This window comes from Acartia tonsa, chromosome 5, assembly GCF_053477335.1.
Source record: "Acartia tonsa isolate MP-2025a chromosome 5, ASM5347733v1, whole genome shotgun sequence".
NCBI classification, from domain to species: Eukaryota; Metazoa; Arthropoda; class Copepoda; order Calanoida; family Acartiidae; genus Acartia; species Acartia tonsa.
This window is the reverse complement of record NC_137264.1, coordinates 48,661,043-48,676,500: the sequence shown is the minus strand read 5'-3', so window position 1 is coordinate 48,676,500 and position 15,458 is coordinate 48,661,043. Positions and strand designations below refer to the sequence as shown.

The 15,458-nt window shown below is 33.8% G+C and overlaps 2 protein-coding genes across 10 annotated transcripts in view; both read right to left on the bottom strand.

The window, feature by feature from the left end:
* The window catches only part of Hira (histone cell cycle regulator-like protein), a 49,564-nt gene extending 36,145 nt beyond the window's left edge, over positions 1 to 13,419 (bottom strand). For all 9 annotated transcript variants that reach the window (XM_080161988.1, XM_080161989.1, XM_080161991.1 and 6 more), the window contains exons 1-13: positions 13,351 to 13,419; positions 12,520 to 12,616; positions 12,039 to 12,093; positions 11,411 to 11,494; positions 10,897 to 10,943; positions 8,970 to 9,051; positions 7,896 to 7,924; positions 5,709 to 5,798; positions 4,963 to 5,013; positions 4,421 to 4,484; positions 2,346 to 2,400; positions 1,165 to 1,266; positions 465 to 606 (exon numbers count right to left, since the gene is read on the bottom strand). In XM_080161988.1, coding sequence (XP_080018114.1) covers positions 465 to 606; positions 1,165 to 1,266; positions 2,346 to 2,400; positions 4,421 to 4,484; positions 4,963 to 5,013; positions 5,709 to 5,798; positions 7,896 to 7,924; positions 8,970 to 9,051; positions 10,897 to 10,943; positions 11,411 to 11,494; positions 12,039 to 12,093; positions 12,520 to 12,616 — 898 coding nt within the window. In that variant the 5' untranslated portion in view covers positions 13,351 to 13,419. The remainder of the gene's footprint in view (positions 1 to 464; positions 607 to 1,164; positions 1,267 to 2,345; positions 2,401 to 4,420; positions 4,485 to 4,962; positions 5,014 to 5,708; positions 5,799 to 7,895; positions 7,925 to 8,969; positions 9,052 to 10,896; positions 10,944 to 11,410; positions 11,495 to 12,038; positions 12,094 to 12,519; positions 12,617 to 13,350) is intronic.
* Positions 13,420 to 13,444: 25 nt separating this feature from the next.
* Elp6 (Elongator complex protein 6) overlaps positions 13,445 to 15,458 on the bottom strand; it is a 32,383-nt gene continuing 30,369 nt past the window's right edge. Inside the window, exons 9-12 of the mRNA XM_080162000.1 lie at positions 15,372 to 15,452; positions 14,817 to 14,894; positions 14,082 to 14,190; positions 13,445 to 13,652 (exon numbers count right to left, since the gene is read on the bottom strand). Of these exons, the coding sequence (XP_080018126.1) occupies positions 14,166 to 14,190; positions 14,817 to 14,894; positions 15,372 to 15,452 (184 nt within the window). The 3' untranslated portion in view covers positions 13,445 to 13,652; positions 14,082 to 14,165. The remainder of the gene's footprint in view (positions 13,653 to 14,081; positions 14,191 to 14,816; positions 14,895 to 15,371; positions 15,453 to 15,458) is intronic.

The following is a 15,458-nucleotide window of genomic DNA, read 5'->3' as shown; positions in this document are numbered from 1 at the left end:
AAAGCAAAAATATGTTTTAAAAAGTTGATTTCTACGTAATTTATGACAGATTTGCCCTAAAAATAGCCAAAAAAACCGGCTAAACAGCTGAGCCGTTAGCCGTTACTTTACCAACTTTTTGTTCGATTTAGGGAAAATAGACCTACCAAGGATTACTCATGCAAAATTTCAGATCGAAATTCGAATTCTAAGTGCCATTAATACATTGATTACGAGATGGTTGCATTACCCCCCCCCCCCCCTCTTTTAATTTTCATTCTTTCCCTATCTCTATATCCAATGACGTCCAAGGAGGGAAGGGTGAATGGTTGTTTAACCCCCCCCCCCCCTAAAAAAAACTTGAAATTTTCACACCCAAATTTTTTTTAAGGGATATCTCGCGACAAAATTCCTGTGATTTTTTTAAAGGGGTAATCAACACCCACATGGTAATTTGAGCCCCGGGGAATTTAAAATATACTTACCAATTGCCACACAGACATAGTTGGAATCTGTGGCTGTATTGGAGGATTTATGAAATATATTTGAATTAAATCTGACACAGGTGACAGCTTTCCGATGGCCAACATAGTCCCTCTCGTATTTGAATCCATCCCGTTCAATAATCTAAATATACACCAGCTTATACCAACAACGAAATTAATTCGAAAAAAAACTAAAAATATTTGCGTGATTTTTAGCTGTCGTTGGGGGCAACACATAGTAGAATTGACGAACTTTTTATCTGCCCCTCAAATTTTATTTTTTATCTATTTCGCTTGTTGGCTATAACTTCTTACTGATAATACTTTTATTACTAATTTAATATTGAGAACCTGACTTTTTCCCAAATATCTGCGTATGTTTAAACTGGTCGATTTTTAATTAGGTTGAAAATTTCATTCAAGCACCTTCCATTTTTTAATTCCTTCAGTTCAACTTTCACTTAGTCAAAAATCTATCAAAAGTAGGCCTAGTATTATCCCCCCCCCATGCCACATATTTTTTAGTTTTTTCACAAATGAGGGGGGGTAATGGAAAAAATGTTTTCATTTCAGTTCTCTTAATTTTTACTTTTTTCCTCCCAACCACATAATTTTTTATCCCCCCCCTCCCCTCTAACAGGGTCAACCCTGCATAATATACACCTATGGTAATAATCTAAGTAAATAATCCCAAATTGACCTGAGCTGTAGGTCCTCCGCTGTTCATGGCATGTGCAGAGACAATGTACTGACCATCTGGTGACCAGTTCAGCCGCAGCACATGGGTTGTTCCACCACACTCCTAGAATATTTTAAATCTTAAACAATTGATCTAGCCCCCAAAAAAATTGATCATGGAAAGAAAATGAAGTAGTGGGTTTCGAAGAATGTTCACAGTAGCTTTTAATGGGTTATTTTAGGTTAGGTAAATGTTAATATGCCCTGGAGGGTTAGAAATGGGCCCCGCAGTTGGAGCCCCACGCAGGTGCTATAAAACAAGGATGACAACATCCATAAAAGCGAAGCGCTGAAACGGTAGGACAAGCGGACATTAACACTTACATAGGGTCAGAACTGAATAATCAGAATATGAATGTGTAAGAGTCGATGCAAAATTTTAAGTAAATTTGTTGAAAAACTCCTTTACAGGATAATGTTTATGGACATACTTACATTTTTAGGACTTGATTATAGAGTTGCTTCGCTTATAACATTATACTTTGTTGTCCAAGGAATCAATATACCAAAAATCAGATCAATCTGATGATTAGATCAAATAAAAACTTGATGTTAAAAAAGTAAAAAAATCAACATGTTTAAAATGGACGTACGGACATTTCGGTAATGATTATAAAGTTGCTACGCTTTCTAAATTGTACCTAACTACTAAAGGAATCACCATGCAAAATTTGAAATAGATAGGACAATTCTAACCTGCCTAAATTAACGAAAAAAGCTATCCGTTACGGACGGACGTACGGACGGACCGACCCTAATTATAGAAAAGCTTCGCTTTTAAAAAGCTACTTTGAAAATATGACGAAACCCGCTTCTTCGTTTTCTTTGCACGATCCCAATATTTTTATAATTTATTATTAAAATATTAAATGATTGTTCGTCAGCTTATTAAAGCTACAAAGTTATAAAGTTCTAGAGTTAGTTGGCCGCGAATACGTAAATTAAAAAAAAAATAGAGTTTTAGTTGGTTTTGGAGAAAAAGCAGACAAAAAAAACAACTTAATATGTCCATATGATGAATATCAATGCATTTTATTACAGGTTAAAACTCAATCATATTTTGCATGTTTATTAAGACCTAACATTACAATTTGACCTCAATATCAATGTAAATATTCTTTATTCCATTATTCTTCTTTTTACCTTAAATGGTTCTTTGATATTTTGTTCTTCTTTCCAGTCACTTGTCCTCCATATTCTAAAAAAATAAAGAAGGATGAATGAACACCTATATAGTTATACAATTACATTCTAGCAATTATTAAAAAATCACACATTAAGGTGAGTGACGGATTTTAGATTAGATTGTGGCACTTGTTCAGAAATGTAAAAAGTTATTCTTCATATTTTGTAACTTATTCAATTTATTTATTTTAAGAAATGCTATTGATTTAAATTTCTAAAAATAAGATTGTTTGTTTAATCTATTTTTGAGAGGATTTTGAAAAAATATTTTTTGTTTTCTTTTAAATCTTTTATGAATAATTTGCATCTATTAATACCAGGGTCACAGGGGAAGTGGATACAAAACAGCGGAAAACATAACAGCGAATGTTACAAAACAGCGAAATTACAAAACAGCTGTTATTTTCGCTGTTTAGTAATTTCGCCTTTTTGTAACATTCGCTGTTTTGTAACATTCGCTGTTTTGTATCCACTCCCTCTGAATCATGTATTTGGTTCGTTACAAGCTAAATTTTCTGACGTTTTACTCATACAAAGTACTTAAGTACTTGAAATATCAGAGATGTTATGTCGAGTTATTTGTAGAGCAAACAAAGACTTCTATAGACACCTTTACATCGATTCTAGCTCATAGCTAGCCCATAAAGATAAAATATTTCAGGGGTTAGACAGGGGGGGGGGGGGGGGGGAGATGTACATTTTATCTGTCAATGATATGTTTAGTTCATGCTTTCAAAAGCTAAACAATATGATGGTTCCTTCCAGCGTTGTGGAGCTGGAGCTGGGAGCTGTAATATTTTGCCGGAGCCGTAATTTACGTTAAAAAACGGCCAGGGTTTAGCTAAATAAAGAGATTTTTTTATTAATTATAATTTAGTAACTCTGTTTTGTCATGTGAAAATGCCCCTTTTTCAAGTCCATTTTAATCAAAAATTTAACCAAAAGTCAAAAATAGACGAGGGAAAAAAATATGTTTTCTTGATTTTAGGTCGGAGCCGGAGCTGGAGCCGCACCACAATCAAACGGCTCCGCAACGCTACTTCCTTCCCTCCCTGATTAGTATTAACTAACTTTATAAAACTCATAGTATTATAAAAGATGTTTAGATTGTCCAAATTTAACTCTTTTTAGAGATTTAATAATGCATTCATAAATAAATAAGAATAAATAGGTATAATAATGATTTATATATATTACAAAAATCATCTAATTCTATAAATAAAAAAAAAGAATGATATTCAATAATCCAGCGTGTCGTAGCCGTTTGATTTTAGTGCGGCTCCAGCTCCAACCTAAAATCAAGAAAAACTCGACATATATTTTTCCCCCATAAAAAAAATATTTTAATTTTTTATTTTTGACTTTTGAAGACTTGAAAAACTTAAAAAGGGCATTTGCACATGACAAAAATAGTTACCAAATTATAATTTATAAAAAATCTCTTTATTTATCTAGTCGGAGCCGTTTTTTACCGAAAATTACGGCTCCAGCTCCAGCAAAATATGGCGGCTCCACGGCTTCCAGCTCCAAAACACTGCAATAATCTTAGTTTTTCTTGCTAGAATATTTTTGATTTCCATATGGGAGGGAGGGGACATCGTACTCTAAATTATACTGCTGCCCAGAGTATAATAACCACATTATCTTATTTGTTGGTTTAATAACTTTGGGTACTTTTATTCATCTGTAACCAACAACTTAATTAATTAGAAAAATGTGTATTTCAGCTGATTTGAGGAGTTGGCTGTCTGTCGTAGTTAATACCATGCTAAGCCAAAAAATCTAAAATCACGCAAATTTCTAGAATAAATTCTAGTTTTTGTTGGTTATACCTTTACCTGACTTCAATTGAAGTTTTTAATCCATAATTTAATCTACAGAAAAGGGGTATTTTTTTATCAACAATGGAAAGTTGTTTCAATTTTCATCGTCCATTGTCTTATCCCTAAAGATTCCTATACTTTTATTGTAAGAATCGAGGGTATAAAATAACTAATATTGCCCGTTAACAAGAGAATACAATTAAATTTTACCTGAGAGTTTTATCAGCTGATTGAGAGGCAAGATATTTTCCAACTGGATCCCATGTAACCCCCTACATTATTATTTTATCTTTACATTTTTAATACTTTATTATGGGTTGGCATGGCAATAGATTTATTATTACTTGGATCTTAGATGAGATTTTCATGAACTCTAATAAAGTAAAACTTGTAGATGGCTAAATGACCAATAATCGTTGTCCAGTCCATGTTATCAACCTAAATTAACGACGTTTTTCCCTTTGTCATTATATCATCACTTACGATCTACATTCTACATCCATTAGGTAGGCTATATGAATAAACTCCCAAATATAACTTTTTTTTCCCATTAGACAAGGTTAATTATGTCGCTAAAAAGCGCAGCAAACTAAAGTAAACAATAAAATTAGACCTTTAAAAGAGAAACAAGATGTAGGAATAATTACCTTTATGGAAAAAAAACGAAAAACTGTGAGATAGGATCCCTCATCACGTATAGGGGCGAAGCCAACTTTATAAAAAAAATAATAATTAAATGTAAAGCTATTCCTTGACATGACTGGAATGTCCACGAAGAACAGCAACACTCGTTGGATGGTCTCCTGAAAAATGGAAATAAAAGTGTAACTTTTTGAATCTCAGAATAAAAACTAATTTTCAGCCAAATGCTTGTGTTTTTTTAAACAAAAATATCTTGGGAATTTTACATTTGTAAAGATAAATTGACAGTTGCAAAACTATTTTGTTATCTTAAAATAAACCCTAAACCACTTCATTATGCAATCTACTTTTCCTGGATATTTTGTCTATGGTAGTCAATAAGTGTAAAGCTTTACAGTACATTGTTTCTATTTGTTAAAGCAACACGTATGATAAAAGAAAAAGATTCTTTTTAAAGTAAAATGCTTATATATCAATCAAAATATATATTTTTTAATTTTTTACTGATCCACTTCATTATGCAAATTAATAGAAAATCAATAGGAAAACGTTTTTTTGCACTTTTCTCCACTTTTAAAGATCTGGACTACCATAGACAAAATATCCGGGAAAATTTAGATTGCATAATGAAGTGGTTCAGGGTTTAGTATGAATTTTTCCCATAAGTAGCTGGAGATTTTCTTAATCGCCCGGTAAACCCTTAGCCCCTCTATGAAAACTTAATCCTACATAGCGTATTGCCTCCACTTAACCTAACCTAACCTTTAAAAGCATTAAAGCATTCCTTTTAGAAAATTAAAGAGGATATGCCATTTCCAAATAGCCTTTGGTGAAATATTGCCAAACTCTACAATACCTGACACATCCCAAACAATGACAGTATTATCCACGGAACAGCTGGCCAAATATCGGTCATCCGGGCTCCAGGAAAGGTCAAGTACGTCACCTGTAGCAGAACAAGGACGATTACGTCAACTTTTAACAAAGCTTTGAAATAATGAACTAATGAACCATTGCATTCACTGAAGGAAAGAGAGAGACAATACAAAGATACAACTTCACACAGGACAAAATTGCGGTAGAGATGCACTTTTATAGATTTAGTTTTTACCAGCAAAGCTACTTTATAACTCACTTTGTCTGTACATCCGTCGGTAAGTCAGTCCTTAAACGCTAGAGGGGAAATGTAATTTTCTTATGGACTATTCAAGATAGACGGCTGATCTTTTTAAGTAAAGATTCCCTATATCAATGATCAAGCATCCAGTTTGTAATTAACTTTATCCGTCGGTCTATTAGTCATGGATACAAAATATAAATATGTCTACTTTTATTTTAATAATCCACAATTTGTAAGCCATACACAGTACAGTAGGTATAAAAATACAAAGGGGGGAGGCGGATGTGCCACTTTTTTAAACCAAAACTAAAAGTCAAAGGAACTCAACTAAAAAAAGAGCTACAGGTCTGACATTTTGCATGGCAGTTGCTTTATAGGGGTACAATATGGAACTGTGAAGAAACGGCGGCGCAACCGCCAAAAACCGCCGAGAATTGCAAAAAAAAATTCGGCGGGAAACGGCGGTTTTCGGCGGTTGCGCCGCCGTTTCTTCACAGTTCCATATTGTACCCCTATAAAGCAACTGCCATGCAAAATCTCAGACCTGTAACTCTTTTTTTAGTTGAGTTCCTTTGTTGACTTTTAGTTTTGGTTTCAAAAAGTGTCACATCCGCCTCCCCCCTTTAAATATTTTTACATTATTATCTACCCACTCAAATATTATAAAACTTTTATTTGAATTTATGCAGCTTTTAAAAAAACAATAACAACGTCTATAAAAGCAGCGGAGCTTCATTAATATAAAAGATAATGATGATATTTTGGTTCATTAATAACTAAAAATGAACATAAAGAATGGGGGGGGGGGGGGGTAGTGCAACCATCTCGTAATCAATGCACAAATGGCACTTAGAATCGATTTAGGGAAAATACTCAATACTTATGCTAAGTTTCATAATGAAATACGGATTCTAAGTGCCATTTGCGCATAAATTACGAGCTGGTTGCATTAACCCCCCTTCCCTTATTTGACAAAATTATTGAGTAGCTGTACTAGATAATTCGTTTATATCTACAACTTTTATCTTGTCTTGACATACAAACCAAAATTGATGAAAGAAATGAAAATAGTTTTTTGATCCTGCTTACGTACATACAAAATTTAATATCTAAAATCTAATTAAACCCAAATTTCCCGTCAGTTAATTAGCCTTTTCAACCCAACTCTTTAATAATTGAAAAAAGAACAATTAAAATTTCAGACGTGATGTATACAACCACTTTTAACGTTTTGTTTAATTGGATCTACTGCAGTTCACGGTAAAATATTGCTGGTAACGCAATTTTTTAAAAATCTATGAATTTTAAAGACTGCTAGCTGCCAAACGGCTGAACGTACAGATCATACCCACACACCGTTTTAAGCGGCATAACAAGGCCTACAAATAATCTGGAATAGCCAAGATCCAATGATGCACAGAAAATTGCGTTACCAGCAATATTTTACCGTGAACTGCAGTAGATCCGTTTAAATTTCAAAAATTCAAAATTTCTCTTTAAATAAGAACACGTTATATAAGTTATTCTAGAGAACAGGTTAGATTCTAAGATCAAGTATTTCTAATTTTTAATGAATAAAATCTGTAGTGTATAGACTGATTTTAATGTTATATATCTATGGAAGTTTTCTTTCATAACTCATTTTCAAACAAAAAAGGACCTTTGTTCTCAGCTTATACCAATGTCCAATAACGAAATAAATTCGGGGAAAAATAACGAAACCTATACCTGTTTTTCAGCTGTCGTTGGGGGGCATACATCGTAAAATTGACGGCCTCTCCGTTTGCCCCCCAAATATTATTTTAGATTTATTTCACTTGTTGGTTATACCTTATTCCTGCTTTGTTCTTACTGTCAAAGAAAACGTCTTATACTAATTTTTAAGATAGGGGGGGGGGGGGGTTAATTATTAACTTCACTTACCTGCATGTTGGCGCAAAGTACTGCTACACCTAAAAAGAAAAGATAGTATTAATAGATATATTATCTAAATAAGCAGAGTGTATTCTCTATACTTTTAGTGTAGTAGGTTAAATAAGGGGCGTCGTAGCTCAGTGGTAACGCACTGAGTTACGGTGATGAGAGTTCGAGTTCTAGTCCCCATGTGGCAACTCGAATTTCTCAGTTGAATACATTCACGCAACTTCTCCTGGTTGTGTAAGAAGGGGATTATTGAGTAAGTTTGGATACTTAATAGTCACGTACATAATATCGGTACTACCCTTATCCCAAGCTCCTCTGCGGAGAGCGTCATTCATTACGGTGACTTAATTTGGGACACCTGCCATACTCGGCGAGGGTGAGGTAATAATGAGTAGCTCTCATGAGATAGCGGGTCAAGTCATAATGTGCTTGAACGTGGAGCTTGATAGCCCTAGTGGCTATACAAAAGTGTCTCAGCCTACTCCATGACTACTTAGGTCCAAACCCTAAGAGACTATGGCTAATCAATCAATCAATCAAGTAGGTTAAATCCCCTTACTATTAGTGTAATATAATCTAGTTCTCTAAAACAAAGAAGCATAACATAAGAGGTTTTCTCGTATTCATTCGAATCCGGTGGATAGGAACCGGTTCTCATCCATACGAAAAAAACGATGTCTAGCATCGTATTATATCCAGCTTTCTACGAATATAAAAATGTACAATCATAAGATTAAAACCAGTTTTTTTTACATTGTACATTCTATATCCGCGGAAAGCCGTTTATAATACGATTCGAGAAATAACTATTCTTAAACAATAAAAAGGGGTTGAGGGGAGAGGGGGCTGGGGGTGCGATGAAACTTTTTTGGTATGGCAGTTGCTTTAATGAAGGTACAATAAGGAACTGTAAAGAATGGTGGCGGAACCGCTTTCTTCCGCAATTTTTTTTACAATTTTCGCCAGTCGGCAGAATTAAGATGGTGGTTTTCGGCGGTATTTAGATTTAATATTTGTATTTATCCTGTTATTTTATTATATTTTTTCATCAAAATGTAAAAAGTAAATACATACTTGTAGTTTTCATGATTCACTTTCCCTCCGCCACCAAAAACAGCTCCTCCCCCATACGCTGACTTGGTCCATAACATAACTATTAGGGTATTATTTATTCTTTAATTTTACAATTGAATTAAATATATAATAATAGTAATATGAAATATGAGGGTGTGTGTGTGTCTGTTTGTGTGTACCGAAGAATCTTGCTAACCGATGAAATTATTATTGTTTACAATGTAGTTTTCCATAGTCTTATGACTACCTATTTTTTGGGAGGGCACTACTACCCTCCAGAAATCGTCCCTAGAAAATAATGAATTTTTTCTTGTTAAAACTAAAATTAAATGGGGTAGAGGTGTCTATCCGCAGTGATGGATGGGACATTGGAGTGGTAACCAAAGTTTTAAAAACATATTCACTCGTTGGCTAAAAACATTGGATACCTTTGAATTTATCTAATTTTAATTGGTTTGTTCCAAACAAACATTAAAACCTATGTATCTTAATCAATTTCTAACCTTAGATATATACCTATAGAATTATTATTTACTTATTAATTCATTTCCCTCGAATTATTGGTTGCAGAAAAATAAAACTACCTACGTAAATAACATATTTTCACAAGAAAAGAAATCCTATATAGCATATCTATTTATTTCAATAGAAAATGAAGAAACTTAAATCGTAAAATAAAATCTCTGTGGCCACTGGCAACAGGACTTTAATTTCATTTTTCTGAAAAGAGGGATCAGGGGTGTATATTCTGCACAAGATTCATTTTTTTCCCCTCCTAGTTTTTTCCAGCAAGGAAGGGGAAAAATGGAAAAAAATTTCAGAACTCTTTATTTTATTCATATTATACCCCCTTCCACATATTTTTTAGTTTTTTTTCACCAAAGAGGGGAGAAAAATAGAAAAAAAGCTTTCAGTCGTCTTAATTTTTACATTCTTTTCCCCCAAACCACATATTTTTTATTTTTTTAGGGATACAAAATCCTTTTAGCCTTTCTGGAAATATTCTATTCATTATTTAAATATATCAATAATGTACTTACTAGAATATGAAGTCTTTCAATTACAGCTCAGGAGGCTTTATGTAAATGGGAAAAGTTACAAGAACCAAAATTTATGTAAGGATTCATTTCCAGAACATGGCGGTTTTAGGCAGTATCCAGCAATTTCTTCGGAATTAATTTTCAACCGAAGATGACGTGGACATTGTGAGAGATTCTCGAATGCCCTGATAAAATGTTTCGCATAGTTGGCTAATAAAACGACCCCCCCCCCTCTCCGCCTCTTATCCCATCCTCACCCAAGTAGGATTGTATTACCAATATCTGAGGACCTATATTAGCAACCTAAATTGACGACATATTCTATATGATATCCATTGGCTTAAGTTTAAAAGCTAGTCAATAACCACCACATTCCCAGTCCTTCAACTTCCAACCCCATCCCATCCAATTCCCCATCCCCTCCCTAAAGATTTTTTAGTGATTGCAATCCGTCGAATTTTTGGGCCGGATTCAGATTCCGGATTCTTAAAAGAATCCGTCAAAAAAAGTGGCGAATTCCTTGCAGATTCCGGATTCTAGCAGTATTTATAAGGCTTTTTAAAAAAAAAATTAAAAATGAAGTGCTACATATGTCCTAAAAATTAATGTTCTTGGTGTCATCTATAATTCACTTCCGAGTATCGAACCAGATTTTAAAAGATTTTATATATAATGATGAAAATCTTTGCCTTCAAAAAGCGGGAGTTGAAAGAAAAAACTCAAGACGCTAATTTTAGCATACCAATTAAGAATCCAGAATCCGCTATTAAAAAACGGATTCCGAATCCGGATTCGGATTCCAAAATTGGCCAAAAATTGTCAACCCTAGATTTTTTACTTGCTTAGCTCTTTGAAAACAAAAATATTTTAAGAAGAATAAATTCCTAGTTTATCATCTCCAGCACTTGCTAAATATTTTCCATCTCCGGACCATCTGAAATATTTCAATATTTCAAAATGGATATTAACTGGTTTTTCGGTGCTTTCCCCCAATAAAGTGGCCAACGAGCAAATAAACAACCCTCCTTCCTGAATTTGATTAATTGAAGGTGGGGGGCCGAGGGAAACACCACAAAATACCCCCTATCCCCTCTATTTTTAATTCATTTCAAAATAAGGGGGTGTTCTGTGCTCGATTAAGCATTTGAGCGAAGCTAAAAAATATTTGCCTGTTGCCATAATAACAATGCTGCCTTTGATAATTAAAGTAACAACCATAACACAACTAACCCTTTGACATCAAGTTGTTTTAATGGAAATCTTAAGTTGACATGGTAACTAGTTTCGCCTCTATTAGAGATGTTTTCCCCAAACTCATACCTTTAATGTCACACACTCGAAATAGCAGCAGTAGATACTGTTTTTAAAAATGACTCTAGTTTAACACAATGACCAACTAACCTGACAGAATTGACACAGGCAAGGTGATTCTCCATTTGACACAGCTGTTTAGGAACTTTGGGATCTTTCTGGGCTTTCTCATTTCTGTAAAAAAAAATCAATGCAATAGGTACCTAGGTATCTATTAAGTTCAAAGATTGCAGAAAGATAAAAAAAATGCCCTACCCTCGCCCTCACCTTACATTTATAGCTACTAAAGAGATTTTTCTGCAAAAATTGGGGGGGGGGGGGGGGAGAAAATTAATAAATTGTAAACAATACATTAACAAGAACAAGTAGGTAATATTTTGTTTAGAAGTAGCGGGACTAAAATAGTCTACCCAGGATTCATTACAGGTTAAAAAACACTGTAACTAGTAATGATATCAAAATATTAACATTAACAAGAACAAGGAATATTTTGTTTAGAAGTAGCGGAGCAAAAAAAAGTCTACCCAGGATTCATACTTATATAAATAAAGAGCTGGATCTTTAAATCATTTAAGTGGTGAGCCAGATTGGGGTGGCTTACCTCGATCTGGCTCACCACTAAATGATTTAAAGATCCAGCTCAGGTAAAAAAAACACTGTAAGTAGAAATAATTCTAAAAATATGACACATAATCTACTTTAAAAAGCTCATGCTAACCTGATAGGTTCCATATTCCAGATGACAATCCTGCCACAGTCACTTCCCTGTCCACCTAGGGAAAGATATAGATGGGGTTTGAGGTAATATTTTAGAACATTTCAAGGTGTAGTTTTTAGAAGACAAGTATTTTTTAAAAGAGTAGCGGCAGCGTCCCTAGTATCTAGAGATATTCGAAGGGATATGAAAGGGCAGAAAAAAAGCTTAAACCATTAAAATTATCTAATTTGAAATAGTTTAGTTGTTGGTTAATAGTTATACATATACACGAGATTTACATTTTGTAGCAAATATTTGAAAATATTTCAAAATATGAAAGATATTATGAATTCAATGTGACATCCTTAAAAAAAGAGACCACCGAAAATCTGCTGCCAGAGGCACAAAAAATGACAATGCTTAAATTAATAACATGTTAGTCACATGCTTGCCGCAAATAATTCATTGTTACTGCCATAATATTTATATAAAAAAAACCTACCGGTCGCAAACTTTTGTCCATTAGGATGAATGTCAACAGAGAAAATTGGGAAGTCTTCTCCATCCACCCACCCTGGCTTCACTACCTCCAACACCATCTAGTGAGAGAAAGTATTAACTATAATAAGAATATTAAAGTCCCCTCCATCCACCCACCCTAACTTCACTACCTCCAACACCATCTAGTGAGAGAAATATTGACTATAATAATATTGAAGTCCTCTCTATCCACCCACCCTGGCTTCAATACCTCCAACACCATCTAGTAGGTAATAATAAGAATATTATAGTTATCTCCATCTAGCTAGAACCCATCCTGGCTTTACTTCATTCAACGACACCTAGCCGAATAGCGAGATGAATTAACTAAAAAAGGAGCTTCTAGTTTCTTAGAATTTGCGGGGTTTTGAACCTTATATGCAGGGGTGTATATTCTGCACAAGATTTATTTTTTTTCCCCTGCTACAAATTTTTTTATTTTTTTTCCCCCCCTAGTTTTTTCTCACCAAGTAGGGGGGGAAAATGGAAAAATATTAAAAGAACTCTATATTTTATTTATTTTATCCCTCCTACCACAAATTTTTTTATTTTTTACCAAGGAGGGGGAGGAAATGGAAAAAATGTTTTCAGTTTTCTTAATTTTTACATTTTTTTTCCCTCCAACCACTTATTTTTTATCCCCCCCCCCCCTGAGCAGGGGATCCCATGTAGAATATACACCCCTGTTATATGTCAAGTTACATAACAATTACGAATAGTTAAAATTATATATTAAAATCAATCTTAGAATTCGAAAAGCAAACAGATTATCCTATAAAAAAAAATATTATACCTTGAATAGTTTTTAAATCAGATGGTCAAAAAAATCTTATAAATACATTTTATTTTCTGGAAAAAAAAATTTAATTTTTTATATACCTAGGTACCTAGTTTAATAAAGATTTTTAAATTGTAATACACCAACACTAGATTCCACAGTATTTATGATTTACACAGCACCTATCCCCATAGTCCAACTGATGCACGTCCTAACTTAGAATAATAAAACTTATATAGACCTCTCAACTTGACCTAACTACAAAATACCCATAATTGGTGGGTGCAGTCCAGTGTTGGCGTAACTCAATATTTTTACTAGGGATGGCAATTCGTCAAATTTTTGGACCGGATTCGGATTCTTACAAGAATCCGTCCAAAAAATGGCGAATTCCCGCGGATTCCGGATTCTTATTTTTGGCGAATTCCGGATTCTAGCAATATTTTAAAAGGCCTTTAAAAAAAATTTAAAAAATTTAGGTGCCAAATATGTACTTATAATTAATGTTCTTGGTGTTCTCTATAATTCACTTCCAAGAATCGCACCAGATTTTAAGATTTTATATTTAATGATGATAATCTTTGCCTTCAAAAAGGGGGAGTTGAAAGAAAAAACTCAAGACGCTAATTTTAGCCTACATATTAAGAATCCGAATCCGCTATTAAAAAACGGATTCCGGATTCGGATTCCAAAATTGATCAAAAGAAAATTGGGCGGATTCCGGATCCCGGATTCGGATTGCCAACCCTAATTTTTGCGATAAAAAATATAACAAATATGTAATTTTTAAAAAGGGATCACAGTGCAGTTGTTGTTTTATTGTACAATGTTTATAACACAGCAGAAGATGTCCCTTAAAATAGAAATTCATTGTTAATACTTGTTTCATTATTTAAATTATAGGTACCTAATTAAATGTATTAGTTAAATATCTACGAAAGAAATTTTGAAAGAAAACATTCATTAACTGCAAAGCACAGAAAAAATCAAAATATTAGAAACATAAAGCTTCAAAGTAAATTAGGGGTGTATATTCTGCACAAGATTTATTTTTTTCCCCTCCCTAGTTTTTTCTCACCAAGTAGGGGGGAAAATGGAAAAATGGAACTCTATAGTCTATATTTTATTTATTTTATCCCTCCTACCACACATTTTTTTACCAAGGAGGGGGGGGTAGGAAATGGAAAAAATTCTTAAAACATTTTCCATTTTTCTCCCATCGTTGAGATAAAAACTAAAAAAAAAATTGTGGGAGGGGTGAAAAAATTAATGAAATAAGAAGTTTTAGAAATATTTTTCCATTTTTTCCTTCCATGGGGGAAAAACTAGGTGGGGGGGGGGGGGGGGGGAACAAGAATGCGGAGCCGTTTGATTTTGGTGCGGCTCCGGATAGCGATCCGGATTTAAGGAATGGACAAACATGAGTAAAGAGTAGCTCTGCTACTTAAAAACAAATTATTTCAATGAATTTATCCATTCCTGGTGGAAATATTTTGACAGTTTTATCCTCAACCCTGAATTGATAATCACAATTTTTCATATCACCAGTCTCTTCCCTGTTCAAAACAAATTGACAATTGTTAAAAATTCAAAAAGGGATCAAAAGGAATAAGTCAATGGTCGATGAATTGATGTAGATCCCAATGATGATATACAAAACTATTCAATCAAAATTTACTAAAGTCTCCAAAGATGTTAGGCCAACGAATAATAAATCGTCATTATAAAACTTTGGGGACTAGTGTAATAATCAGCCCATTGTCCCCTCTCTCTCTCTGGAAGATTTTCCATAGTTAGGGTCGGTAAGTCCGTCAGGATAATACATAACATAATGATTCCTGTAACAGAAAGGTACAATTTGAAAAGCATAGCAGCTATATAAATATGTTGTCCACTTCCAGGCTTAATAACTCAAAAGTTCTGCTAATATAATTACTTGAATTATAGAGCTTCGTTTGTAAGAATGTTACCATCTTTGTTATAACCAAAAATATACTCTTTTTTAAAATTTTTTTTTTAACTTGGCAATTTTCCTGAATTGAAATGTTAAATGCCCCGACACATCTCTTGATTTTCCTGTTCTCATGTCTTCAACACTTATTCCAACATCTGCCAGCCTATAA